The sequence below is a fragment of the Platichthys flesus genome, chromosome 13 (genome assembly GCF_949316205.1).
Source record: "Platichthys flesus chromosome 13, fPlaFle2.1, whole genome shotgun sequence".
In the NCBI taxonomy this organism is placed as follows: Eukaryota; Metazoa; Chordata; class Actinopteri; order Pleuronectiformes; family Pleuronectidae; genus Platichthys; species Platichthys flesus.
Genome location: NC_084957.1, coordinates 23,447,270 through 23,474,897, shown reverse-complemented (window position 1 = coordinate 23,474,897; position 27,628 = coordinate 23,447,270). Strand labels below are relative to the sequence as shown.

The 27,628-nt window shown below is 42.6% G+C and overlaps 1 protein-coding gene across 3 annotated transcripts; it reads left to right on the top strand.

Annotated features, from left to right (window-relative positions):
* The first annotated feature begins 969 nt into the window (after positions 1–969).
* Positions 970–26,786, top strand: efnb2a (ephrin-B2a). 3 transcript variants are annotated; one of them, XM_062403173.1, is made up of 6 exons: positions 970–1,039; positions 1,175–1,774; positions 11,918–12,201; positions 19,695–19,787; positions 21,143–21,253; positions 22,889–26,786. In XM_062403173.1, the coding sequence occupies exons 2-6, from the start codon at positions 1,662–1,664 to the stop codon at positions 23,293–23,295; spliced, it is 1,008 nt and encodes a 335-aa protein (XP_062259157.1). In that variant the 5' UTR covers positions 970–1,039; positions 1,175–1,661; the 3' UTR covers positions 23,296–26,786. The 3 variants fall into 3 exon arrangements, with proteins under 3 accessions (XP_062259157.1, XP_062259155.1, XP_062259156.1); XM_062403171.1 differs by having other exon boundaries at positions 977–1,050; XM_062403172.1 differs by having other exon boundaries at positions 977–1,774.
* Positions 26,787–27,628: the final 842 nt, after the last annotated feature.

Sequence of the window (27,628 nt, the reverse complement as noted above, 5' to 3'; positions counted from 1 at the left end):
TGACACCGTGTGCGTCTGTGTGTCTTTGTGCGCGCTGCTCTAATTAGCGACCATTGACTAGAAATGCAGTGCTTCCAGGACGTGTGAATGTTTGCCATTATAATTGTTCTTTAGGGCACTTAAATGGAAATGGTAAATACGAACCCTTTATCGGGTCAAATTTGTTTAATACAATATACATAGCGTAGAAATTTGAATAATTAAATTTAAAGCGGTTTATCAAGGGGGGGGGTGCGTGCGTGCATAGTTAACATAAAATGCACAATCCTGTTTTTAACTGTTGGAGGTTTCAAAAAGCACGAGGAATGTTCCTTTAAAAAAACCTTATGTGAAACATACATAACAATATTTTAAACGCTATAATGTTATCTTTATTAACATGTTATAAATGAATACACTTGCAACTTTAATTTAGATTCAAAAACATATTTGATTTTGTGTGACTCTCCTCTGCTGTCTCGGGTGCATTTTCCGCAAGTGGGCGCTCTTGCCTCGCGAATGAACATGATGTGCATTATAGCAGCGTAGTGACCGGGGACGCGCACCTTGGCTGAGTAAAGTCATGTGAACAAGCCTTATGGGGCCAAATGTTGGCTCGTACTTTTGGGCTCATCCACACGATCACGGGACAAGGGCTCCTCGTGAAGAGTAGAAACCATCAGTGCAGATGGAGTCAGACAAACAGAGGGTGTTATTATTATTTAATAGAAGTGCCTTCACCTTTGTTATTATTGCCGTATACATTTTAAATGTAATATGTAATGTATGACACTTTACTCGGGTGAAGTTACTTCACCTGCATATGAACAAAAGTAGGTGTGGACTGTAATTTCTCTCCGTGTCGCTCACCACTGAACCAGTTGCCTACCAGGGACCAATCAGCGGCGGCACGGGGCGGGGCCTGGGTATGACCAACTCTAGCTAATATTGTGAGTCTCCGAGTCTCGCAGTTAGTTTCCATCCAGGTCCCTGAGCGTCGCCGAGGCTTCATCCCTGCGTGTGGGACGGATCTGCAGGATTCAGCTGCAGCACTTGTTCGGTGCGGCCACAGTATGAGAATTTCCATTCCAGCTCTTTTGATTTCTTTCATTCTCATATTTGATCATTTTCTTCGTTTTGACCATCCGATTCCATTGTGTAGCCGTTCTCATTTTTCGGCTGTTGTCACCCACAGTTTGTTGCTCACCACCTCCACCACCACCGGCACCAGCTGAAAGGGGAACATCTCACCATTCCACCGTCAGCCACCACAGTCCCGTTCTCTGCTGCTGCGGCTCTGGATGCTGGACTTGAACGCAGGGGGATTATACTCGTGTTGCTTTCCATCTGCCGCCCGGTGCAAAGTGGACACCAGCACTTCTGCTCTCTGAGGGATGTATTGCAGCGGGTTGAAGTGTGCGCTCTGAGCGGGGAGAATATTAACGCACTGTCTGCTGACTGAACTGCTGCCGTGCGCCTTTCTGTGGCAGCTCAGTCTCCTGGAGATGCTCTGATCGGGCTTTGTGGTCAGTGCGCATCGACACTGGATCGGGATATAAAGTGACGACATCGCCGCGCTCAGTATTTTCTGGAGCACTTGATCTCGGTGTTTATTTTTTTTAAATAGAGATTTGGTTCTTTTGAGACGGATTTTGCACCAACCGCAGGCACGCAGGCTCACCATGGGGAATTCGATGTGGATTTATTATTTTGGAGTTTTGTTTATTGCCTTCAAAGTGGACTTGTGCCGGGCGCTCATCCTGGAGTCCATCTACTGGAACACAACAAATACCAAGTAAGTGCCACACAAGCCTGGTGACTGGTTCCCGACGTGCCTTACGCTCCCCGTGAGCAAGACGCCGCGGAAAATCGGATAATTTAACGGTGCTTTTGCGAGCCGCCCATGGCATTTTATGCGTAAAATAAAAGTAGTTAACACAATGTAGCTTTACACACACAGTTCTTCCCTTCAGTGTACATCGAGTAGAACAAAGAGCCCTCAGACGAGAATGATTTGAAATTTGAATTTATCTTCGCCTTTATTGTCAGAGCGGCGAACTGTTGGAGTCGCGTCTTGAGAGGTCCAATTTGTCAAAGGAGGGACTCAGATACCAGCGAACCTTTGTTAATCAGTTGTAAAAAAATAACAAATGAATCCCGTGCCGACCTGTAGATTAACGCCACACTTTTAAAACGGAGTTTAGGTTTTTATTTGTGAACTTGAAGGCTCAGGTCGAACCAACCATGATAATGTGCCTGTAACGACCCCGGTCTCGTACCCATTCGAACACCTGTCAGGTGAAGTGAGGCTCTCACTTTACTGTTGCACGGATACAGGCCTGTTTGCTGTTTGCGTCCTGTCGGCGTTGAATATTTACGCGCGGTGAACAGCTCTGGGCCGCTCGGCCGTGCGTCGGTCTCCACGGCACAAACCCGCCTCAGAGCGAGCGGCCCGGCAGTTAGTCATTCTCATATCATTTGTTGTTTATGGGCATATTTCTGTGGAGTTGCAGAGATGTGTGGCTCGTTTAGCTTGTACACAGGGAGGGGGAATTCATTTTCAAGGTAATTTTACGCCTCGCTTCCTCACTCAATAATAACTCCAACTGTGCGTATTGTAATTTATATTTGTAACAGTTCCGAGTAAAGGTGATGCGGCAGACATTTTAATTTGTGTTGAGCTCAGGTCCGTTGAGGTCCCTCTATTCCCCAAAGTTATACTGGTCAAATACTGGGTGTTCAATTTGATCCCCCATTATGAAGGTAATATGAAGGAGAGCAATAAGACAAGCGTCCTGGGAGAGTGGATCGTTAACATAGGGAGAGCGAGGCTTCGTGGAGCTGGCGGGACGCACACAGGCCTGTGATGCTCTGTCGCTGGATCCAGCCCTCTGCATGAGAATCATTTAAACATGAACTCGGGTTTGTTTCTTTAGAGCGAACTATGCTGGAAATATGTTTAGTTGGACGAAAACCTCGAACTGACCACCAACCCGCCGCGCAACCATTTACACCCGCGTCTCGCTGCTTTAAGCGTCTGAATTGAAAGCGCTGGAGCGCTGGAGAGCTGTAGCGTGTGGATGTTGGGTCTCAGGATGTCCCACACAGCAGTGTGTTTTCTCAAGTAATGCTCTACCTGTGACCTCCTGCGGGTGATAGGGTGAAAGACTTCTCTTTTCCTGCCATTGTTCTTATATCACATCCCCCAACCTAAGTTCACAGAGAGCATCCATTTGCCTGCTCTGTCTTCCTACAGGCCAAGAAAGGCGGCTAAACTCCTTTCTTCAAATAAACAAGGTGTCCGTCTTCTCCTCGACACCCCTGCTCTCCGCTCGGCGGGGGGCGCCCCTCTTTGTGGCCGTTTCGTCACGGCCAAACTCCAAGTCACTCAATAATTCAGCTCTTGGCTCCAGTACAGCCAGAGAGCCCATCTCCCTCTCTGTCTCCTGTTCCCCTCTGTGAGGCACACACACAATAGAGACGTTATGAAGGTGTAACAGGCGTCTGTGTTGAGTGGCTTAGGCTACAACTTCTGAAAATGAACATTAAACTGTGGCGTGCTGAAGTATTTCAGTGTACTTGCGGAGAGGATTTGTTGCGTTGTCTGTAGCACTGAGCTCCACTTTTCTACTTGCACCAATGTCGGCCTTCTAGCCTCTTGACTGCCATGGCCATCTGTGTCCTGACCTTATTATGCATCAAATGATACGCTTACCTCATTCTGAGAAGAGGGGAGAAAACACATAGTAGATGTTCATATACCTCAAGGTTCCACTTTGGAAACATACATTTAATCTCAATTGGCACTGTGTTGTTCAGTTTTGGCCACTTTTTGTATATATTATAGACCCATAAAGAAAAGAAAAAGTGCTGGAATACAAAATACATCAGCACTGCAAAGAACATACAATGAGGTCCAAAAGCCCGACACCAGACCATGTGTCATTATCATGCCACGTATAGAGATTCTTCACTTTGTTTTTCTGGCAAAGCTTTCTTTTTCAATATTGGCATAACCCAACAAATGTGTTTGTATTTCTAAAATTCAAAGAATGTAACTTCCATTTTGGAGCAGCAGTTTTTGCTAATTTAACTTGACTTCACACTTTAGATTTTTTGAAAGAGGGGGGGAAAAAAGCGTGTCCACTCTCTGAGCGAAGTTAGCTTTAGGCTGCCACAAATGCAGCAGGCATTCCGTGGAATTAGCTGTGCATGTGCGCATTCTTTGCGTTCTGTCTAGGTGAGGAGTTCAGAGATAAAGGCCAGGGAGTGATATCATTGTGTGACCATACACCTCTTTCTTTTGAAGTAAACACCTGTTAATTGTTTATCTAGGGGGTCGGTTAAAGAACAATGTTGCAGTTCAAGGTCTCTGGTGGAATTAAATGTCAATTCTTACATACAAATTAAATCTATCTCACATGAAGCGCAATGATTGTTGTCTTACTGATTCCTTTTATTCTCATTACAAATTAAGATATATTGATTATGAAAAAATATATAATTTTTTAACATCGATACCAAAATCTTCTATTTTAAATTGAGTTTTATATTTGATAAATAACTACCCTTTGATGTCAGTTGAAAAAAATGACACCCAAACTTTTATTGTCCCTGGTCTAAGCTTGTTGAAAGTCCTCAGTTTTGTGTATCAGTTATTCCTCTTTGGTAACCGAGAACCCCGAATGGTGAATATCTTTATTCAGCAGGTCAGCAATATGCTCGACAGACCAGGTTCCTGCCTGCGCGCCTCTCCTTTAGTTTGCCTTAGTCCTGCTCTTTGAGTATTCAAGGAAGGATGAATGTTAGAAATGTGAAGGCTCAGGGCCAGTATAATGCCTTTGTATACGTAGGCTAGGGGAAAGGATAAAGAAATAGCTGGGCTCCCTCTCTCTCTGTCACACTGTGTGTGAGTGCGTGTGTTTTGAAGTGTGCGTGCATCTATTAAACAGAATAAACAAAACAAAAAAGGAAGAATCCATCCACAGGGCCTGCAGCTATGTTCATTAAATGTCATTATTGTTTACTATTTTACTGTCTGTATAAATGAACTCATAACGAAAAATAAGAATGACCCCCCCACTACCTCCTCCCCCTCTCGCCAATCTCCCCAAACACACACATGGACAAGTCACATCACACCACTCACACCTCCTTCTCCTAGTAATCCATTTTGTAGTCTGGAGGTAGAAACAAAAGAGATGCCTGCTTTACATGGTTTATGTAAAAGGAGCGCTCCCTCTTCTCTACTGCAGTTCATTAAGAGATTACATAGAAGCCTAAAGGCCCTTTGTGACCGGGCAGTGACGGGGGCACCTCTGTGGGTACTTTTGTGAATGTAGGGGGGGTTAGAGAGAGGGAGGAAGTGGGGGAGAGAGGGGGGTGGACATAGAGATGCGGGTCCATCATGAATGACTGACGAGGCCTTGTGCTGAATGTTGTAACGATGCCCTCCCTCTTCCTCCAACCATCCCTCCCTCAAAAATTTCTTCTGGAGCCAGAGGAGAGACAGATCGTTTGTTTTAATTCAGCTACATAGACCTGCAGCATAAGTTAGGGAAAATAGGAGAGAAAGTGAGATCCTGCCATGTTCGACAGAGCGTTTGCCCAGCCAGGGTTATAGAGGTTGACGTGGCTCTTTTTACAATTACTGCCAGGAGAAACGTTTATGATTAAGATTGTTTAAAGAATAGGAAAAAAGCGAGAGAAATGAAACATAGAAGGAGAGAAGAAAGCATCTGGGCCCCTCAGGATGAGGAGGATAATTATGTCTAGGCTTGCTCAGATCCCATAGGCCTGGATTACAGGATGAAAGGTAGGGCCGAAGGCTTGGAGCGCAGACAGAACCAGGGAGAGCACAAAGGGGGGATAGGGTGAAGATCGGCGTAAAGAACTCTGTCCCCTCGGCCGACAGAGGGCGAAAGCCGGAGCGCTGCGAAGAATTGCGGGTGGATTAACCCCTACTATGCCCCAGCTTGGCCTCTTTGTCTGCCACAATAATGAATCCTTGCATTGCAGCTGGGATTCAGAGTCAAACTGTTGTTCTTCGTCTGCAGTAAATATTCACCCTCCAGTTCTCATCACTCTGTTTTTTACAAATTCAGGGCCAAAGGAAGAGAATGGAAGGCTGATTGGGAAGGGAGGATTACACCAGGACGGCCACTGTTCCTCTGTGTGGTTATACACAGATCCGACAATCCAGTGGTTTAAATAGAAAGTCTGAAAGAGAGAAGAGCGAGAGGAACACTGGGGGTTATTTAGACATGCTCCGTGACAGAAGAATGCAGGGGTTCAATACAAGAAAACTTGTATTGAAGATTTTTTCACAAGGTGACAGAAGTGGTAGTTAAAACTGTAGGTAGCAGGTCTACACTGTCCTCCTTGTTCTTATCTTTTTCGTTCTGTCTCTTTCCTGCCTCATACATTTTCCTACATCTCCCGGACATCCTCCAGTAATACCCTCTACCTAAATGAAGTTCAGCAAAAATTATTTAGTTGTTGTGTGTTTGTTAGTTTGCTTTTTCAACCTCTTTTGCGCTTTGTAGTATACAAAGTTTAATGCCAGCAAAATGTAAGCAGGCTACTAGACAACCACTTGCCAGCAATCATAGCCAGAAGTCATTGGTTTGAATCCTGTCTAAGTAAAGCTGAGGGCTTTTTGTCAGTTGACAATTGCAGCGGTCGGATTTTGCTGCATCATTATGAGAAATTATAAAAGCTTTTTCCTCGTGGCTCTGGCGGAGATGTGGCGAAGGTGACAAGAGAGTTCAGGCAGCTGCGGCTCTTCTCACCTTCCCACAAAATGGCCCGATGGTGTGGTTGGAGATGAGAGCAGCTTCTCCCTGCGCTGTCAGAACAGTTGGTGTGTGTTTGTAGAAGGGGAGGGGGTCAGACAGACAGACAAATAGTGATCAGTAAGAGGAGACGAGGTGCGCTACTGTATATATCCTTACAAAACAGGCCCTTTTGTACAGACACCCTGCTGTATTGCCGTCAAGACGACCCTGTAATATGCCCTTTCCGTTCGTTTACACTGGACCACACAAAGACACAATAAAGCCACACAGACACAGGTCCGGCTCTCTCACTACACCTCCGCTGAGGAGCAACAATGTCCCCTTTCTGTGGCCGTACCTTTTATGCAGAACGATGAGGTGGAATAACGGTGCAGCGCTCCTGCCTTGAACAGGCTACGTTAAAAGGGCTTGTGCCTCTTGACGTCTCTCTCCCTCCCTTGTGCTCTCGTCACCTCCTGTGATTGTCTTTCTGCAGGGTTACACTTTTCGACAAGTGATGCCTCCATGTTGAAGAACAAATTGTGCGTGACATGACAGAAACATAGAGAAAAACAGAGCTGCAACGCAATGATTTTCATTCTGTTTTTTAGTTCTTCTTTTATTATTAGTTCAGTTTATAAAATGTTAATTTTATAGCCACATGTTAACATAGCTGTAAGTGGTGTTTTCAGATGTTTTGTTTTTTCCAACAGCTCAAACTCCAAAGATATTCATTTTACAGTTACAGAAAACATAAAGTCCTCACATTTGCAACTTTCGTTATTTTATTTCCACAATCTAGTTGAGGATTAAGAGCAGAGGATGCCTCTTTTTCTTAAACCATATGAGGCAAACTGTGATTTGTGAGTGTGGGCTGTTAAAATAATTGTTTTATTAATTAATTTGATAAAATTAGTACAATTTTTGCTTGATAAATTACTAAAATAACTATGGGTTATGGGTTAATAATATTCACCTCCTAACTTAAGTAGACCTGTCATGAAGTTTGCATTTTCTAAATATTGTCTTTGTAAATGTATTGACCTTTATCACATTTAATTCCGGAGGTATCAGGTGTAGACTTTTATATACACACCAAAATGCTGTTTTACTTTTCACAGGTTTAGTGATTTCGTTAACCACAACTTCAGTTTATTTTATTTGGTCAATTACATAACCCAACTGTTTCATAGAGATATCTGATATCTGCTTCCCTTTGGTGTTGGGGCCCTTCTGATGAATCTGACCTCAAGTTTTCAAGGAATTTGTGACAATGTTGGACAACCAGACTGCTTTAATGTAGTGAGACACTTATCAGATGTGCCACAGATTATATTTAGATTAATACACCAAATCTTGATAAAAGGTGGGGGTGCCTAGGTGGGGGCTGGGAGTCAGTGCAATAAAGTTAATTAACAATAATGAGCTGTCTTTTTTTTCCTTTCTGCCCCTTCCATTCTCTTTCCCTCCCTGAAGTAATTTTTCTGAAGTTGCTTTATCAGGTTCCTCCGCCTGTCTGCGTAATCTTCTGCACCTGGTGTTTAGTTCTAATGGCTGCCATTGGGCCAGGTATCTGGTATCAGACACCCATTTAAATATCTCAAAACATAAGCAGGGGAGGAGACGCAGGACAGGAGGCAGCCGCACAACAAATATTGAGTGTCCGATTTGTATTCATCACATCTCTTGTTCCTCTGGGTTTTTTCCTAATCCCGTCAGTGTTTTTATGGCACAGTCCAGAGTAACACATATTGCCCCTAATCAGCCTCCTGGCAGCTCGTCTTCCTTTTGTCTAGACCTGCATTCAAAAAGTTCTATCTTTTTATTGAAGGCTTTCATTAAACAGCACTTTGTTTTAGATCAGCTGGCTAAAATACAGAAGTGTAATAGAGATGATGGGGTGTATTAGTAATTTTTTTTCTGCCCCTGGCTAAGGCAGATCTCCATGTTGAATTGTAAAGACAATGAAAAAACAGGTTACAGCTATTATGATAGAGAAACGTATACTCTGTCAGGAAAAACCCAGAGTACACACCCATTTCCCTCAGCTCTTGTACATCTGTGATAATGTGTGTGTGTGTGACACAGCTCTCCTTGTGCGTAAGCTTTGTGTAGGTTTAATCTGGTTGGATTTCTTGCTAGTTGCCAGCTTCCTGTAGAGATAGCATTCATGCTTCAGAGCAGCAGTTCTGATGCTCTGGTTGATAGTATTGTCCGAAAGGTAAAGTTTGTTATCAGTTGGAAAATGATTCATCTGATCACCATGTATGTATATGTACAGTAGGTGTGGGCCATTGCCTGTAGATGAATTTTGACAGTTTTCTTCGATAAAGATAATATATGATCAAATATAGAATAAATATATTTATATAAAAAAGAGTGCCTGTGTTACAATGACAGAAGTCCCAGACTCCATAGAGTCATGAGCGCTGACACACATGAATCCTGACTAGCCGAGTATGATAGTACAGGGTATGAGCGAACAAGGTGCTGTAGGAGAGGATCTGCTATTCACCTCCTTTTAGTGTCATTTTGGAAGCAGAGTACAAAGGAATTCTAGATTTAAGCTCTTTAGAGATCAATAATGGCACATCAAGGTCTCTCTCGCTCTTGCTCTCGCTCTCTCTCACACACACAGACACACACGCACTTTTACTCACACATACAAGACGTTTAAAATAAGCACATGAATAAATGCATTCTTTCACCCTGTGTAAACACGTGCCTGCTTCCACACATGAATGAGTGCGTCCAACCATGCCCCCTTCCACACACACACAAACACAAGGTTAATGCATACACATACAGTTCCACAGCATTTGTGTAGCCCTTGAGGCTTTTCTAAGGATCTCTCTCTCTCTCTCTCTCTCTCTCTCTCTCTCTCTCTCTCTCTCTCTCTCTCTCTCTCTCTCTCTCTCTCTCTCTCTCTCTCTCTCTCTCTCTCTCTCTCTCTCTCTCTCTCTCTCTCTCTCTCTCTCTCTCTCTCTCTCTCTCTCTCTCTCTCTCTCTCTCTCTCTCTCTCTCTCTCTCTCTCTCTCTCTCTCTCTCTCTCTCTCTCTCTCTCTCTCTCTCTCTCTCTCTCTCTCTCTCTCCCCTCCCCTCATCCGACCTCGGATACGGACACACAGATAATAAGATGACTCCAGATGTGCTACAATGCATAGACACACAAATCCGTACTCCTTTTCTCCACCTCTCCCTCAGTCTCCCTGTGTCCGTCACTAGACACACTATACCACCACTGAGTGCGTCCCCAGAGGGCACAAAAAAATATTCGCTCGGCCTAGTTAGGTGCTGTGTATATGCATTCGCATGTGTGTGTACGTGTGTGCATCTGGGTGCTCACTTATGCTCAAAGAAGATGATGCACCCTGCTGGAAGGGGACAGAAAAATAATGTATAAGTGTGTCTCTATCTGTACATATAAAGATGCTATGGTATGTACCCTTGCTCTGGCAATATATATATATATATATATATTAGAAGTATATATATATACTGTGTATGTATTTATGCTTTTGTTGAATTTCCCTTGTTTCATTTTGTGCTCACTTTTAATTGCGGATCGGCCGTGCCTTGCTTCCGGTCTTCTACGTTCCCCTGCCGCCCTGTGATGCCTGTGTTGTTAAAAAAACAAAAACAAAAACAAAAGCCGTAGACCAGGCGTCAATCCTCAGCTGTGTTTACCGTCTTATTGCTTTCTCTGAAGTTCTTTACTAGTTTTTTTCCAGGAGAAAGAGTCAAAGTTCACGCTGGGCCTGCCAATACTGCGTGGACACTGTATACACTATATACTGTTGGAGGGAAATCCGGTAAAAATAGAATTACTGAACAAAAAATCTTGAACTTGTTTGAAATAGAATTTCATTGATGATTTTAATAGTTGTTAATATTGTAAGTCATTAATCCACCAAAATGTTGAACATGTGAACTCAAAAGTAAGGATTTACAACTTTTGATGTATATGTGTCATGAATGTAATTAATGGGATTTAGCTGGGTTTGAACAAAAAGCTGAAGAATTTACTAAATAAGAATGTTTGTGTTCACAGCAGGGTTGCAGCTCCTCTGTAGATTGTTTTTATTCAATAAGTTTAGTTTGTAAAATGTCACAAAGGAGAAAATGTCCGTTCAAATTCCAAGATGATATTTTCAAATATTTAGTGAAAGAAAATCTACAAATAATCATAATTTCATGTGGATCAGTAATGTTCAGCATTTGTGTTGGAATTACTGATACATTTCCCGTTTATTGACCAATCCATTTATTTTGTATCAGCTCTAGCTCACATGGGTAAAGAGTCCGTTTGGCCCTCCATTGCTATATCTGCACACACCAAACACACAGTAATTCAAGTGTATATACTAAGCATCAATGTTTCCGACATTGCTCGTAGTCAATATTTGCAATGCATTCCAGTGTGTGCTCATATCAATATTCACAGTGTGCCATGAAAAGCCTTGTGGGTGTCCATGGTTAACATTTCAAATGGCATTGAAGCGAGGGGCAAATTCATTTAGCAGGTAAATACAAGGTTTCACCTCTAACTCAAGCTCCAGCTGTGATGGGTGTGAGAAAGCATGTGCAATCACAGGAATGCTGCAGGGGTTCTCACTACATGGAGACTAAATGACAACATTATTTCTCTTTCGGGAAGAATTTAGGGAATTTACAGAGACAAACTCCTCTATACTCTCTGTCCCTCTCGCTCTCTTTCTCTCTCTTTGGGTGTGTCTGCTGTTCATGTTGTTGCTGGTAAACTGTCTGGGTTTTTATTGATTGTTAATTTTAGTTTTGTATCCTAACGCTGTTCTGCCATTTCCCTCGCACCTGGCACGTGTGCCACCTTCGTGTTTTTATCTAGTTAAATATTTGCTCCATTGCGTCCACAAAGCTCTGTGACTGTATCTTCAGATAATGGGGTTGACTCTGCATCACACAAGTACACACACATAAAAACACACGTCAACAACTTCCACCATTATCCTTTATCGTCTGAAATGAATGGACATAATAAGTAGGTACCTCATCAATAGTTAGGCCAACAAGTTTAATGACAAACACTCCAATCCACAAAGCATAATGAATGACTTATCATACATTTTTCTGCAGCTAACTAATATCTTTCTCTTTCTGCTGTTGTTCCCTGCTTTTCCTTTCAGATTTGTGCCAGGCCAAGGGGTGGTATTGTATCCCCAGATTGGGGATAAGTTGGACATTGTATGCCCCCGCGTGGACGGTGGGGTGAGGGATGGAGTGGAGTACTACAAGGTGTACATGGTCCCCAGGGAGCAGCTGGAGAGCTGTACCATCACCAAGGCTGAGACTCCACTCCTCAACTGTGTCAAGCCTGACCAGGATGTCAAGTTCACCCTCAAGTTCCAGGAGTTCAGCCCCAATTTGTGGGGCCTAGAGTTCTTCAGGGGGAAAGACTACTACATCATCTGTAAGTAACCGTTTATTCCATCCCTGTAAGGGTTATAGCAACTGTAAACTGTAAACTGTTGGTCAAGGTTGAGGAAGCAGCATTTGGTGGATTACCTTGAATTTTGGCTTTATTGTGTGGATTCTTCTTATTCTAGTCAACAATGTTTCAGTTTAAGAAAGACTGGTCAGGTGTTATCCTGACATGCTACCATGTCCAGACGCATCAGTGGAGTGAAACATTATCTTTTTTATCATTGTTTTTTCTCTCAAAACTATTTTGCAACATCAAAACTATTTTGCACCATCAGTCACTGTTGCTCTCCTCGTGTGAACATTTACCACACAGTTGAATACAAGTGATTGAAGAGTATCCCCTAAAGTTTGTTGATAGACATTATTAGAAATGGAGGAAATATACTATATAAAGTAATTTAAGCTGAGCTTCAAGTGAAAAATCAATAAGAATTTCTTGATAATCAGAGACTGAGAGCATCCAAAGGATGATATCTCTCGGATAGCCTACAGATATAAGCACATAGTAAACATTTTAGATCGATTTGAAGTCATCCAAGGCAGTCTATTGTGAGTCTCTTTTGGGATTCACTTTTTAAATCTAGCTTCTAGCATGTTTCCACATGGGCATCTTAAAGCCAAGCTACTGAAAGTTATTTTTTAAGAAAACGTTTGGAGGTTTAAAGACGCAGAGTTCATCAAGCCAAACCTTTCTGACATGGACATTTAGATTTGCACTTCTTTTTATTGAGGCATACTGAGTCCTTAAGGCTCCTACATGATGAAACCTTATGCAGCTCAAACCCATAGTTCATTGTATTGGCTTAGAAGTGATTCACCATCCAGTCCCATGGTACAGGTGTGTCCTCTTTGCTTATTACCTGTGATACTCTACGAGGAAGCTCTGATGGGGTTTAGCGACAGCCCCCTGGTTAGAAACACTGGAGGTGGACTGAACCATCTGTGTTGCACTGATGGGGGTTGTGCTGCAGATAGGACCATCTGTGAGGCTCTGCCACAGCCATCTGTGCGCTGTCACAGTAGGGGAAGGCCATATTTCTGAGCGAGTTGAAGGAAGGGAAAAAGAGAAGGAAAGAAGCAGGAAATGCTCTATCTTATCCACGCCATCCATTGTAGTTAAATTTTGCAAAGAAAGTGTGGAAGGTAACTAACTACTTGTACTATATTGCCTAAATCCTCAAACCTTTTAGAGTCTTTTAGAGAAATTTGTTTGAAAAAACCCCGGAGAAAACTGTTTCTTCAACACAAAAGGGTTTTTCCGTTCCACATAAGGTAATTAAAAAAAAAAAAACGTCAAAAGTGGCTGCTCTGTCACTAATGTGTCATAGCTGCAGGATATTTGCATGGCGGGGCATGTTGTGCTATGTAGAGTCTAACTGCTAATTATGTGGTGTTGCAGGTCAGACAGATGCTCTGGAAAATAATCAGCAGCAGGTTAAGAGCTTGACACTGTTCTAGGCAACATTGCACTTTTGCAAGTTGGCTGCTAAATAAGCCATAAGAGAACATCTAGCCCATTCAAAGTGGTGTCTGTGTGTGTGTGTGTTTTTGTGTGGGGGGGTGTGCGTGCACGCGCAGGGAATATATAAACTACTTACTGAAGAGACACAGACACGATCAGCCTCCTCTTATCTCCTCCTCGGCTCCTCCACCCAAATGCAGCAGTTAATTATTTATTAGCTAATGCTGGTGTTTACTTTCCCTGGTGCTGCAAGTGTTTTGCTTTCGTTCCTACCACTGAGCATGATAACAGAGATCAATCCAGATTATTGTAGAACATAGATGAGACAGGTCAGCAAGCCAAGTGCAGGTGCATATAGGTGTACATGGCCAGGTGACGTGTGCGTAGGATGACATACAATTTCCTGTATGTGCATATATACTTGGCAAATAAAAAGATGTCTGATTCTGATCCCTCAGGAGGCTACAGGACCAGTTTGGGAGAGTTTCTATGGGCACACACAGCTGTACCAGTACACACACCCAGAAACAACACTCCTTCTCACTTTATCTATCCATGTATTTCCGGGTGTGGCTCTCTACCGCAGCCTGAGCACACCGGAAAAATATTCAGTTTCCCACCGCCTCACGCCAAAACTTCTCCTGATCATCAGCCTGCTGAGTCAACACGTTATAAAATAAGAGTGGTGGTAAAGTTCGACGAAACTTTGAAAGGAGGTTCTGGAAAATCCAATTTTGCAGTTCTTGCAGATTTCTCTCCACTGGCATCCCCTGTTCTCGAACCCCCATCACAACAACCCAAAATACTAGTGTGTAGCCTAAAGAGGGAGGGGAGGGAGCAGTTTCTCTACTGGAGTGTGTGTCATTACTGCTGTTATATGCTTCATCTTGCAAACCTCTGCCCCCGGTTCTGCAGCTTTAAAAGCCCACTCTTTACTTTGTTTACTTAGAGCTGTTCCTTATTTGTATTGGCTGTTTAGAGAAGCTTCTTCTTTGCATGGGTAAACAGCAGGAGTAAAGCACACATAAACATACAAAGAATGAGAAAAGAGAGCTAGTATTGTTGCACTGGGCCAATATGTGACTCTCTGATTGTAGGTGTAATTGTGAATTTTCGATGTGCTGGGTGAACACACTATAGAAGTAATAGGTACTGGGCCTTGACTTGTGTGGTAGCACCTCCATCTTGTTATCTCCCCTCCAGCAGTGTCGTCCAAGGCCCCTCAGAGTGTGACTCCGCCTCAGAAAGTTCACAGTGAAGAATTCATTAGCCTTTTAGAGTGAGCACTTGATATGTAATTAATTAACCAGCGTTTAATCCTCCATTTATCCTCACAATTGCTAAGGCCCCCACATCAATGCTTTGGATCTGATTCTACACCAATTGGATTACGGGTGTCTTGTGTTATGAATTGTCAAGGCTGGACATAGATTAGATGGATATTCAACAAAAAACAAGAGTTAACGGTGTGTCCCCACAACCCTGTAGCAAAGACTGAGAGGTTGTTAGTTTCTTGTGCAAGAGAAATAATGTATAGTATGCTAGTGTGTAATATAACTATGCTTAGTTGTATGTGTGTGTGTGTTAGTGTGCGTGCGTGCGTTGGCAGCTTTTTATGTTCTTCTTGTGTTTTCTTGCATATGTAGAAGAGGCAGCTGCACAGTACAGATTTCTGTCACCAAGGTTTAGTGTGCACATTCCTGCATTTGCATGTGTATGTGTGCATGAGTGTGTGTGTACGTGCATGTATGTTCGTTTGAGTGAACAACATGCACATTGCTGCTCTAGTTGAGTGCAGATGAGTTTGATGTGATTGTTTGTGGCAGCATGGCCTGCAGTGGAGAACCTAGTGAGCTTGATGATTACATGAGCTAAAGAGGGAGAGAGAGAGGGGTTGAGGGAGATTGAAGGAAGGAGTGAGGAACGGAAGATGAATAAGGAGGGACAAAGGGCAGAATGAGTGAGAAAGAGAGCAAACAGGGGAGGGAGGGAAATGAGAGAGAAAGGAGAAGGGAAGAGAGCTAAAGAGAGAGGGAAGGTTGAGCTAAAGGAGGACAAGACTGACATGCACAGAAAAAAGAAAAATAACTTAAATCACCATTTTCAAAAAATGATATGTGCCCCCTGCACTCTCATTTAAATTGTATAAAATATTAGAAATTTTGTCTGATTGAAAGTACTATTATTGTTTTTATTCACCAATCTCATATTAAAAAACTAGTTATTGCATTTTTATAATATTCTGAAAATGAATGACACAATTAATCAGTAAAACTCACTGCTAATATGGATCTGCATGGGAAAAAACTAAATGAGGAGAAATAATTAAAAAAAGATATAGCCGTGGATCTTTGCAGCGGGTGAAATTAGATTTTTTTTAAACAATATTGTATTTGAACCCACTTTGATGTTAAATATATAACTACAGCAGGTCAATATAAATAAGAGATTTAAAATTGAGTGACTGGTAATGGTGGTTATCACACAGGTTTGGTACTGCTGTGTGTGTGTGTGTGTGTGTGTGTGTGTATGTGCGCGTGCACATGTGTGTGTCTGTGTGCGCGCTTTAGTCCAGAAGACCAGCACTGTGATGCTGGTCTCACGCTCCATGGCAGCCCGACGGATGACAATTATGCGTTGAGTTTAGATCATAACTGCCTTTGTCTCTCCTCCTCTTCTCTTTCTGTCTTTCTGGGACACATCCTCATTCTCTCCATCCGTTCATTCTCTCTGCAGTACTAGTACTGTCTCTTCCTATCAGTCTTTCTGAGAGGCCTCATCAGTCTGTTATGCCTTTGCTCTGTTCCACTATTTATGAACAGCCCGCCATTGTTTTTCAGCAGTGCATTGTGTATTAATTGTACCCAAGCTTTTACTAAGCTTTTCATACTGGCATATTAGGCTATAGCCACAATATTGGCCTACAACTAAACTGTTAAAGGTCAAAATGTGGACCACTTTCACCGCTCTTTGAATGTTCTGTTAGTGAAACTATCCCTTGTATCAGACTAGTTCTACAAGTGAACACAGTTATGTACCGTATGGAAGGTTTTTCTTGCTATTTGCTGGTAACATTAGGGGAAAGGAAGGAACTGGGTTATGAGCTCCCAGTCTTTACCTGGATTGAAGCTCACAATTGATTGTCTCGCATTGAAGCTCACAAAAATTTACTGTAATTTTCAGTTGAGATTGAGTGAATGGGTAAAATATAATGTAGCTCTTCTTCTTCTTGTCCTTTTTTTCTTTTTCATTTTTTCACTTATCGTTACAATTTGTGTTATAGAAGGTCACACACAAGTTGCATTTCAGGGTTAATCTCACCATTTTTGTCCTCCATTTTCTTTCTAGCACTCCCCTACCTCTTCTCCCTGTCTTTTGAGTCTTATCTGGGTACTCTAATTCGAGCGGTAGTCGATGACTAAATCTATTTGTGCGGGTCTTGTATGAACCACGTCTTTCCACCCCCTGTTCCCTCTGCGTTCCCCAAGCATTACAGATTAGCTGGTTAACTCTAGCCAGCTAGTCTGTCAGCCAGTTCAGTCTGGCCTTGTCTGGCAGGGCCGAGCAGGGCCAAGTCATTCAGCCAGTCTTAACAGTTTTGACAATCAAATTCTGTTGAAATCCAAGTCAGGCTTGCCTGGACTGAAGCCTTGGCATAGAGAGTGTGTGTTTACCTCCACATTTAAAGGGGAAGAAAGTTTAAGGTTTAAAATGACAGGAGATTGAATGTTTCTTCATATATTTTCAATGTCAAGGAAATAAGAGCAAAGTTAGAAACAGATGATTCTTTTTCTCAGTGTAGATCAGTTTGGATGTGTTACATGGTTTAATAGGACTAAGAGGGAAAGAAGATGGAAGTGGAGATGGAGGGAGGTACCATATAACAACACATAAGTACCATATGAGACCAAATTACGAGCATTGCCCTTTTTACTTTGTGAACCCTTGTCTCTCTAGCACACATTGGTTTGAGCTTGCGCACACCTCAATATTCCATGTTGCTCATACCTGCAAAGAGGCACAAACACAGCCTCTTTGCACTAATCACTCGGCTAAGTAAACAGCGTTAAGGTGGTTGTGGTGATTATAAAGATGCAGGATTGCAAACTTCTCTAACAGATTTGTTAAAAGACAATAAGCACGCACATCAGCGTACGCACAACAGCACAAGCCTGTAAGGAGCTTTGTATGTAATGTGCTTTTCAGTCTCTGCTTGAAAGCCATAGGTCAGCTAGAGAAAAAAACGGAGTGCGAGAGAGGCAAGATTGAGGGAGGGAGGCAGGGAGTCCTTGTTAACATGCTCTTTGTGTCAACTCCCATCATTGTCACATTGGAGCAAGGGGATTTGGTATCAACTGATTGGTAGCTGAGGACGAGGAGAAAAAGGAGGAAAAAATTTACAACGGGGAATAAAAAAGGAGAAAGGTGCAAATTATGCAGAGCTTCATTTTTTTTTAGGTATTTCAATCAGGATCTTGGGAAGCACCTGCCAGTCATCTCCTCTGCAGCTGATGGAAATGCATCGGGTGCAGAAAGACACGCTGAGGTGGCAAGTATGTTTTAAGGGCACAGAAATTCAGGGTAGAAGGTGGCTGTGAGGTGGCCACACCAGAGAGGACGAAACTCTGGATGATAGGGTGTTGTTCCAGAAAGAGGAAAGAGGAGGATAGACTGAAAAGGAAGCAGAGCGAAAGGGGGGGGGGGGGGGGTCAGTGTGGTGGGAGCAGTCAATGTGGGCCACTGTGCATTGGCGGGAAGCCAAGCCGCTAAGCCCTGGCAGCTCGTTAGCCTCTGTGTTACCGACCTGATAGACCACAAGCCCCACTACCCCCACATCCCTACCCCCCTCGTCCTTTCCTGTTCCCCATCCCACTCACAATCCAAGCTGCAGTTCCACCCAACAGCCTCCGGAGGCAACAAAGATAAAAGCAGGCAAACACGGAGGCAGGGTAGCAGCTAATGATGCAGAAAACATCCAGCTGATCGAGCCTTTGCAGTGTGGCCTTGGCAGTTAGTGTGTGTGTGGCCCACATTTGCACAAGTTCGACACAAGTTGATATTTTATTTTTTAAATGTACAGACCCATACATCATCTGTTTCTAGATCCTTTGTATTTCTTCCTTTCTGAAGTGGGATGTATTCGCACCACCCTTCCAGCTTCCTCTCCCGACATCTGCTGCTGTCCCTTAAACTCAGTCTTTAGCAATGCGCTTCTATTTTCTCCTGTCTTCAAACATTTTTCATATCCTTAAGCTCTTTTCATCTTAGGGCTATTGAGGTATTTATCACCTCCCTCTGTTCCCTAATTGCAATGCCTCTGGAAAATTCCCCAATTTTTTTCAAACCATCGCTCATCAACCTGTTTTTAGCAGCAAGTTTGGCTTTTCGATCTGAGTGTTTTGGGGCTTTTAAAATCCCACAGTGTGTTCTTTAATAACTGGCTACCGCTCTCTGGGGTGTTGTTAGCAGCTTTCCAAGATGGCCACTGTCGTCGTAGCCAAAGCTGTCTCCTTCTCTCACTCTCTCCCCTCTCCTTACCTCCCATGGCTGCCTCCCTTACGAGCCCCATCAGCACAGTTAGGCATATTACAGTCGCAATTACTCAAACTAATTGACTTTAGGGATGTGAAATATTCTGCTGGCATAGAGCGACTGAGTTGATGAACGGGTGAATTGTGATTTTATTAAAGGGGTATGAGTCATATCCTAACTCAGCGGAAGGCTTTCAGTGCCTCTGTTGTCTTTGGGAATTGGCTGTTTTTTCGAGATAGGCTTAAGGCCTGTATGGCAGAAAAATTCCCCTACACAACTTTTTATTACCAGATGCTGACAGTAGCCTCTTTTAAGCCACTGTGTTACCATTCATTTAACAGTGTTGTTATCAAACCTGTAAGGTATACTCTTTCTTTTAAATGTACAATGATCCAGCTCTGTGACTACCTCTGCTCCAAACCAATTCCAGGTTTGTACCTTTTATACAGAATCCTAACCTTGTTTCGTTCTCTTTTCTGTTGTAGCTACTTCTAACGGCACCATGGAGGGAATTGACAACCAGGAGGGAGGAGTGTGCAAAACCAAGTCCATGAAAATAATCATGAAAGTGGGACAAAGTGAGTATTGTTTTATTAAATTATGGTTGTGAGCGCCTGTAGGCACAAGCGGGCACTCACAGTTTGTGTTTAAAGTCATAGGAGACTGTACAGCATACAGCTCCATTGTCTCCATGACACCTGGGGCTATGAGGGGGCAGGGGATCTATTCTAGCGGAAACCTAATGCAATGAATCATATTCTTTAAGCTAGAAAGCTTGCCACACATGCAAGTCTAGTTAAGATGGACTTGCACACACTTTTCATGATCTGTGATGCTGCATGTGTGACACAAACAGCCTGACTGGCAGATACTCTCTCTGAAGAAAACACTTTCACAGTTGACCCCCCACACAGCCACAGTCAAATCCGACTCGGTTCTTAATTGTAGTGATAATTATTCATAAACCAGTTGCCGGGCTGCCTGTCAGAATGGTGCTATCCTGGGGTCAGTCCTCTTATCAACACACGCGTCAGTGCTATTGCTAATTGCTGAAGGTCAGGGAATTAATCGAACCTGCAGCAATCTGAGGAAGAGGTGCTGCACAGGCCTGGAAATTGGTTCTGCTGATTAATCGGACTGAGTATCAGCTCCAGTGTTGATGAGAGTTGCTTACAAATCAGTGGATCTATTATATTTAATGTATCATTTAGTGTGGTTCTAGAACAGTCAAGTTTGACAGAGCACAAACTGAGTAGAAGTGATTATAACAGCAGATATTCAGTACATTACTTCAGCATTTAGTGTGATTGTTTAGTTCCGCCCAGCTCAAGAACCACATAAGATATACTGACAAACATTATAGTAGCATTAAGAACCATATGCAGACCCCCCCCCCCCCCCAAAAAAAAAATGAACTGCACTTTATTGTTGATACAGTAATATCTGAGTCACGAAATGCCATATCTTCACAAACAGGACCCAGTAAAAGCTGTGTTCTAAGTTGCTAAGAGCACCATGGAAGCATTTAGAGGTTCTAGAGATGTTCAAAACTGTCCTCTTAGACACATTTCTGATGCTCAAGGAAGCTTGCTAAAAATAATTTTTGAAGATTGAATGAACAAAACAATAATAGCTTAAATGATATTTTCTATAAAGTATATCTTAGCACAATACTCACCTGCCCGAACATAAGCTCCATGAATTATTGCTGGGGTAAAATCCATGATTACATTAGAACCATGCAAAATATACATCAGACGTTCAGCTGAAGTTAGAAAAATGAACCGTGTATCATCATGAATCATTCAGTTTTTATTTTTCATTTTAGAGTGTCCTATTGCCATTGCTAGAAGGTTACATTCTGGCCTACACATTTGAATGTGATAAATAATTCACCATTAATTCCTGTTTGTTTTATCTGCTTTTCCCCCAGATCCCTCTGATCCTATTTCACCCAAAGACAACCCCACCAGAGTACCCTACTCTCCAAATTACTCAGATGGCAAGGACACCTACAACCCTAATGAAGTTCTGGAGAAGACAGGTGAGATCCCCCACGCTGAGCTCAAATCTGGGGAAAGTGGTAATCAAGTACAGAATTTATCAAACTCTAACTCTTTGACATTTGTTCAGCCAGCAAAGAGCAAATCTTGCATTAAGTAAGGGTGTGTGTGTGCGTGCGTGTGTGTGTGCGTGCATGCGAGCGAGCAAGAGAGAAAGAGAGAGAGAGAGAAAGTGAAGGAAAGAAAAGGTCAACTTGTAATTGAATGTTGCCCATAAAACTGATAGGCATCTCTGGCCTCTCAAGGACTTATAAGGTATCTTCACACTGGACCCATTCCAGCCTTAAACCCCCTCTTAAGTGGAATTTTTCAGAAAATAATCTGATCGCGGTCCTCCATCGTTTCAATGACTCGTTCTTAGTACAGACACACACTTTTTTCTTTACAAAACACAGCCTAATGTGCAGCTCGGGGCAGACTGGCTTATCTCTGCTTTTTGTTGAAGTTTAAAATCTCCCAAAAAGAAAATCAGAACGGCAATTCCTGCAGTGAGTTGTGTTCTAAAAAAGAAAAAAAGAAACAGGAAGGGCCCAAGAACAAAAACAAGCTGACCTATATAGCTGCTCCTCCAGTCCTTCCCCTTGTGTCCTGGTTTGTTGTGGGCGTGGCCTGTCCTGACACTGTTCTCACTCCCAGATTTGACGTCAAGCATGTAGATCTGCCATCCTGCCCTTAGAATTATGCCCCCCACTTTTTGTGCAGGCATCAGCAAACTTCGTTTTCATGTCTTCCTGCTTTTCTATGTCGCATCCTTCTATCTCAGCCACAAGCTTGAGCATATGGGTGCTGTGGGCAGAGTGTCTGAGGTAGCCTAATCCCCTTGTAAAACTTCCGGAGGGGAAGCAGACAGGGACACACAATAATCCTGCTTGCTCAGGAACACACTCCAGTCCCATGGAGAAAAGAACACACCCGCCCTTGAGTTTTGGATGTAAACCAGAGTGTCCATAGCTGTGAGTTAGAACACAGCTAGTGATGTGTCATGTTAACATCAAATATTTTAGTTTCTTCCTTATGGTGCTATTATTTAGAAAATTAAGCTAATGTTTTGTTCTTTACAAAACTGCATTTTATCTAAGTGCTACTTTCTGGTATCTCCTGAGCCTCTTCTCATCCCATCAGGCTGCCCTTACTTCAAGGTGGCAGTTACCTGATTAAAAGCCACCAATCGAATGGAACGTTGTTGAAGAATCTATTGGCAGGTTTAACTCTCGAGCCCTATGATGCCGGCCTGTGCTCGACACCTTTACTGTGATATGATAGAAAGATCGTGAAGAATAGTGGGGAAAGAATGACAAAAGAAACACTTCTAAAATATTTCTCAGCTTCTTTCCTTTAATGACACCGAAAGTTAGTTTTGGACAGCAAGAGACCCCGTCCCCCACAACTCTCTAAAATCAGATTATGAAGGCTGTGACCGACAGTTCTGGCCCCTCACTACGAAGGCTTGATCTTTACCTTGCCTTAAAATGAGGCCATTCATACATTCAGACAACAGATTGTTGGATTTAGTTAATCTTGTGCCTACCTGAGCTTTTCTTTTAACCTCTAGATGAAAAACAAACCGACTTTCCCACGTTGTCATTTGGGTCACTTTTGTTTATTTTGTCTTTCAGATGTAGCATCCAGAGAAAGCAATGACAACAACAATGGTGGAAAGTCCTCCAGCATCATTGGCTCTGATGTGGCCATCTTCGTTGGCATCGCCTCGGGCAGCGTAATTTTCATCATCATCATCATTATGCTGGTCCTGCTACTGCTCAAGTACCGGCGGCGGCACCGTAAGCACTCGCCGCAGCATGCCGCCACGCTGTCTCTAAGCACCCTGGCCACGCCCAAACGGAGTGGAGGCGGCGGGAACAATAACGGCTCAGAGCCCAGTGATATCATCATCCCGCTCAGGACTGCTGACAGCGTCTTCTGCCCGCACTACGAGAAGGTCAGCGGCGATTACGGCCACCCGGTCTACATAGTTCAGGAGATGCCGCCTCAGAGCCCGGCTAACATCTATTACAAAGTCTGAGATGGGACTATTAAAAGCAGAGACAAACTGGAACAATCCCTAGGCAGAGCAGGTCCTTGGTTTTGGCTGGCAATGCCTGCACACCCGAAAACACACTCTGTTTCTGTCTCTCTGTCTCTCTCACGCTGTCAGCTCCTCCTCCTCTTCTCTGTAGTTTTGTCACTTTTTTTTCTTTCTAAAAGTTTTGCTGATACCTTGCTGTCAGATTTCATCACAGTTAGGGCAGATGGGTTGAGTCGAAGGCCAGAGAGAAACCTGCCGCTGTTAATGCTGCTGCTCTCTGGGGGTTTGTTGCTCACTGTTTTGGGGAACAGAGTGTTGTGTGATCAGAAAGTTAGACAGGTGTACAGCGTGTTTTTTTGGGGGGGATTGGACAAACAGTTGAATGGATGTAAGGGGTTTCTTGAAAAGAAAGGAGGAGGAATTTTTGACCTCACCTTATGAGAGACTACTACTTGGAAAAAGAGTGAAAGAGACAAAAAAAGAGTGAGGAGGAGAGGTAAAGACATATATGGGTTAATCCTGAACTCACAAAGTGGCTGCCCTCGCTTGATGCTCTCGAGTCAGAGAGACTGTGTGGACTCTGCTGCCTGATGAGGAAAAAGGAGAAAGATTCTCACAACAATCCTCTCTGGGAATTTCCTGACAGACTCTCGGAGATCATCCATTCACCCTGCCACCCACATGCTCACCATCACATGTGCACACATTCACCCACACGCGCAGACACACTGTCTCACCAGTCGATGTGAACTGTTTGGGTTTGAGTGTGGATTTGCAAAATATCTCCTCATTCCCAGGTATCAGATTTTCAGCAGATCACTTACTGTGCTTTGCTAAAAAACTTGTGATGTTACTTGAAGGTTTTAAGGACAAAAAAACTGTTTCCTTTTTTGTACTGTCAACAACATTGTTTTTGGTTTTCATGTGTGGTTTCCTTTTCCTTTAGTAACAAGTTACCATAAAGTGGCTAGGAGTGAAGATTTCTCTAAGTTTTGCACCCTACTCCCTGAGAGGACGTAAAGAGTGTCAGGTCTGTCAGACGGCTCCTGAGAAGAGTGGAGGACTTTCATAAACATAGAGCAGCACTTTTAATCCCATTTCGGTACCTCCACTCTTCACAGTGGTCCACAGAGAGACACAGTTATAGCTAGAGATGGGAGAGCAGCTGTATCCTGACAGGTTTCGTAACAAGAGCTTGCCTCAACTTCTCTGGAACCTGAACTTTTCAATTGGAAAAGTGTTATGGGCAATAAAGAAATCTATTTCGCCTTACTGCCATTGGTTTGCATCAGGTGAAAAAGAGGCCTGAGATCTAGTTGAGGTTAGCATAGCTGGCTGAAACAGCTTTAGGTACTGTAATGTTTACCCCTCGGTGTCCATTGATGTTTAAGGTTGCCCAAAATCAGTGTGACTGGTGCTCTCCTATTATCATTAAAACAAAGCACAGGGACATCTACTTACATTTTCACTGTTTTGGAATATCCATTAGCATTTCCATATTGTGAGTTTTTAATTAACTTCTTTTTTTTTTGTTAAAATAGATGTACATTTGAAAAAGGACATTACAAAGATGAAAAATCAAAAAAACAGAATTTATTTATGATAGACACATTGAGCACAGGTGTTATCAGGAGGTATGGAGAGGAAGAAGTACTGTTAATATATTATGGTATAGGTGCACATTATGCAATCTAGGTTTTTGATTATTTGATATCTCTCAACCCTCTGAGTCCTGTGTTTTCATGAGCTCTCATTCATAATCACAGGCCTTGGTCCTGGGAGGAAGGATCAGGGGAGGGCCGCCTGGGACCTGGCCCCCGGGTGAGGAGAGTTATCTGACCCAAGATAGCTCACATTGATGTACACAAGGGCAGAGTAGCTGTTTCTCCCACACTCATCTGTGTAGCATCTTCCAAAGGACAATTCCACAAACACCCAGTGCCCCCAGTTCTCCTCATATGCACCTTTCATGTTTCCTGTGCATGTGTGTGTGTGTGTGCGTGCGTGTGTTGAGCATGTCTATATTTCAGTGACTTCACATCCATGAATATCTTTGACTTAAGATCATAAAAGTGACTTAGGCATATATCAGGCCATCATTTACATTGTCATTGTTCATAAAAAGCATCAAATTTCACCGAAAAGCCAAGCCTTGTATGATCTAAAGTTTGTGCCTCTAAGAGGCTACAAAATCTGCAAATATGCAATTCCTATTTATTTTTCTAATCAATTAAGAGAAAAAAAAAACACCTATGGAAAGTGTTCTTAACCACTGAAAGATGTAACAACAAACAAATGACACAAAACTAGCAAAGTACTTCTCGCAAGCCTGCTGTTAGTTTTTATTTCCTGCATTATTTTTAGAATTATTTGATCCTTTTTCTGTTTGAACCATGTGCCGTAGTACAAAGGTAAACTGTGAAAAATGAAACCATTAAAACATTTATGTGTATATCACAACTGAACAGCTTTTTAGAAAAAGGTGAAGAGACAAACTTACACAACAAAGAAATAGCTGTTTAGTTGCTGTCTGTCTGCAGCAGAATATGACAATCTTATTAGTTTCTTTGAATCTGACGTCCTTTTCTTAGCAGCCACTCAACTAACGCTCTCCCAACATTGACCAGGATTGGTTCAACCTGTTATGAGTTGTCAATAGCGATTCTGTGAGAGTCTTAGCACACGGGCTAGGAGAAGCACCTCAGGCTACTGTAAATGCCTTGCTCGTATGGTCAGCCCTTGGTCACTTGACTCAGTAATTTTGCACCGTACTTCTGTAGGTAAGAAACTGTAAATACATTAATGTTTGTATTGTATATGGATCCTGGGTTGTTACAATAGCCTTATCCACCTTTTTAGGAAAGTAAATGGGAAAAGAAAGAACGGAAAAAAACAGAATACACTTCAGTAAAACAGAGCATACTACTTTTTTGGTAAATAGCTTATGTAAATATCGACCACAACCCAATAAAATCTTTTTATAAACTCTTAAAGTAAGATGTTTTGTATAAAATTTGAATTTTTTGCTATGTATTTTAGCTAGCGTGCATTCTAAAGCCCATGTCCTCCCCACTCCCTCCCCTTTTGCACTGTTTCCATGGAAATTTGGTTTAAAAAAAAGAGAGAAAAGTTGCCAAACCGACTGCTGCATATTTGTGCCATAAGTGTGTACCATAAATATTTATTGAATTAGTTTCTTTTTTCTTCTTTGTTCTGTTTATGATTTAATTTCAGTCCAGTTTGTAAGTAACACAGTATTATATTTGCATTGTTTGTTCGTCTCCCCATGGTTTTCTTTAGTCATGTCATGTTTGTTGGGTGGCTGTAGCCATCTTCTTCACTCCCTTGCAGTATGAGATGGCTAGGCTGTGACAAAATGATTTTAACATTCAAAGATCTGAAGCAAGTTCAAAGTGAGGATAAATGACACACATTCCACCAGTCTGTTACAAACTGAAAATGTTTTTCAATAAAATGTTTTTCCTATGGACGTGCTGTCTGCTTGTGTTCTTTCATATTTGATGAAGAAATAATGTTTTATTTCGTCGACTCCAACATGATAGTGGGAAAGTTTTCATTCTCTTAGATTACCTGTGCCTTATCCAGAAATCTCTCTCTTGTCTGTCCATCAGTCCTCTTGTCATGTTCAATATTAATGAACTTTAAATAAACATCCAAACATCAGTGCAGTGTCTGTGGACAGAGTTAAAGGTGCCCTCGTCTACTTCCTCAGGTAGCCTACAGCAGTGGTCAGCAACTGGCAGCCCGGGGGGGGGGGCGGGACGGACAGGGGTCACTAGTTAACAGACCGCAATCCAGGCCCAGACGCCATCCTAGCTGGACCCTGACCAATAAGAGAAAAATCATTTAGTATTGTCAAATTTTTACAAAGAATGTACAGCTTTACTAGCCTTTATGGTTTAGTGGACCAATGACAAGTGTTTTAAATCATCTCATGTGATGGAACTCAAATCTGTGAATTCTGATACACATTACAACTGTGTACACATATGCTAAAGAGCAATAAACAGTTAGAAGTGAAAAGTAGCTTCACATGGTATGCTCTAAAAAAAGAAAGGTGCAGACAATGGGAATTTAAAAAGTACAAAGTTGTCATAAAATGAGGACAGAGAGAGAGAGAGAGAAGTGCTCACTGCATGATGGGAATTCCCCCAGCAGTCTAGACCTATAGCAGGGCTCACTTGATCCAGCCCGCACTGTAATATATATAAAGAGAAGAGATTTAAGTCTAACCTTAAATGTAGAGATGGGGTCTGCCTCCTGAACCCACAGTGGGAGCTGGTTCCACAGGAGATAAGCCTGGTAGCTG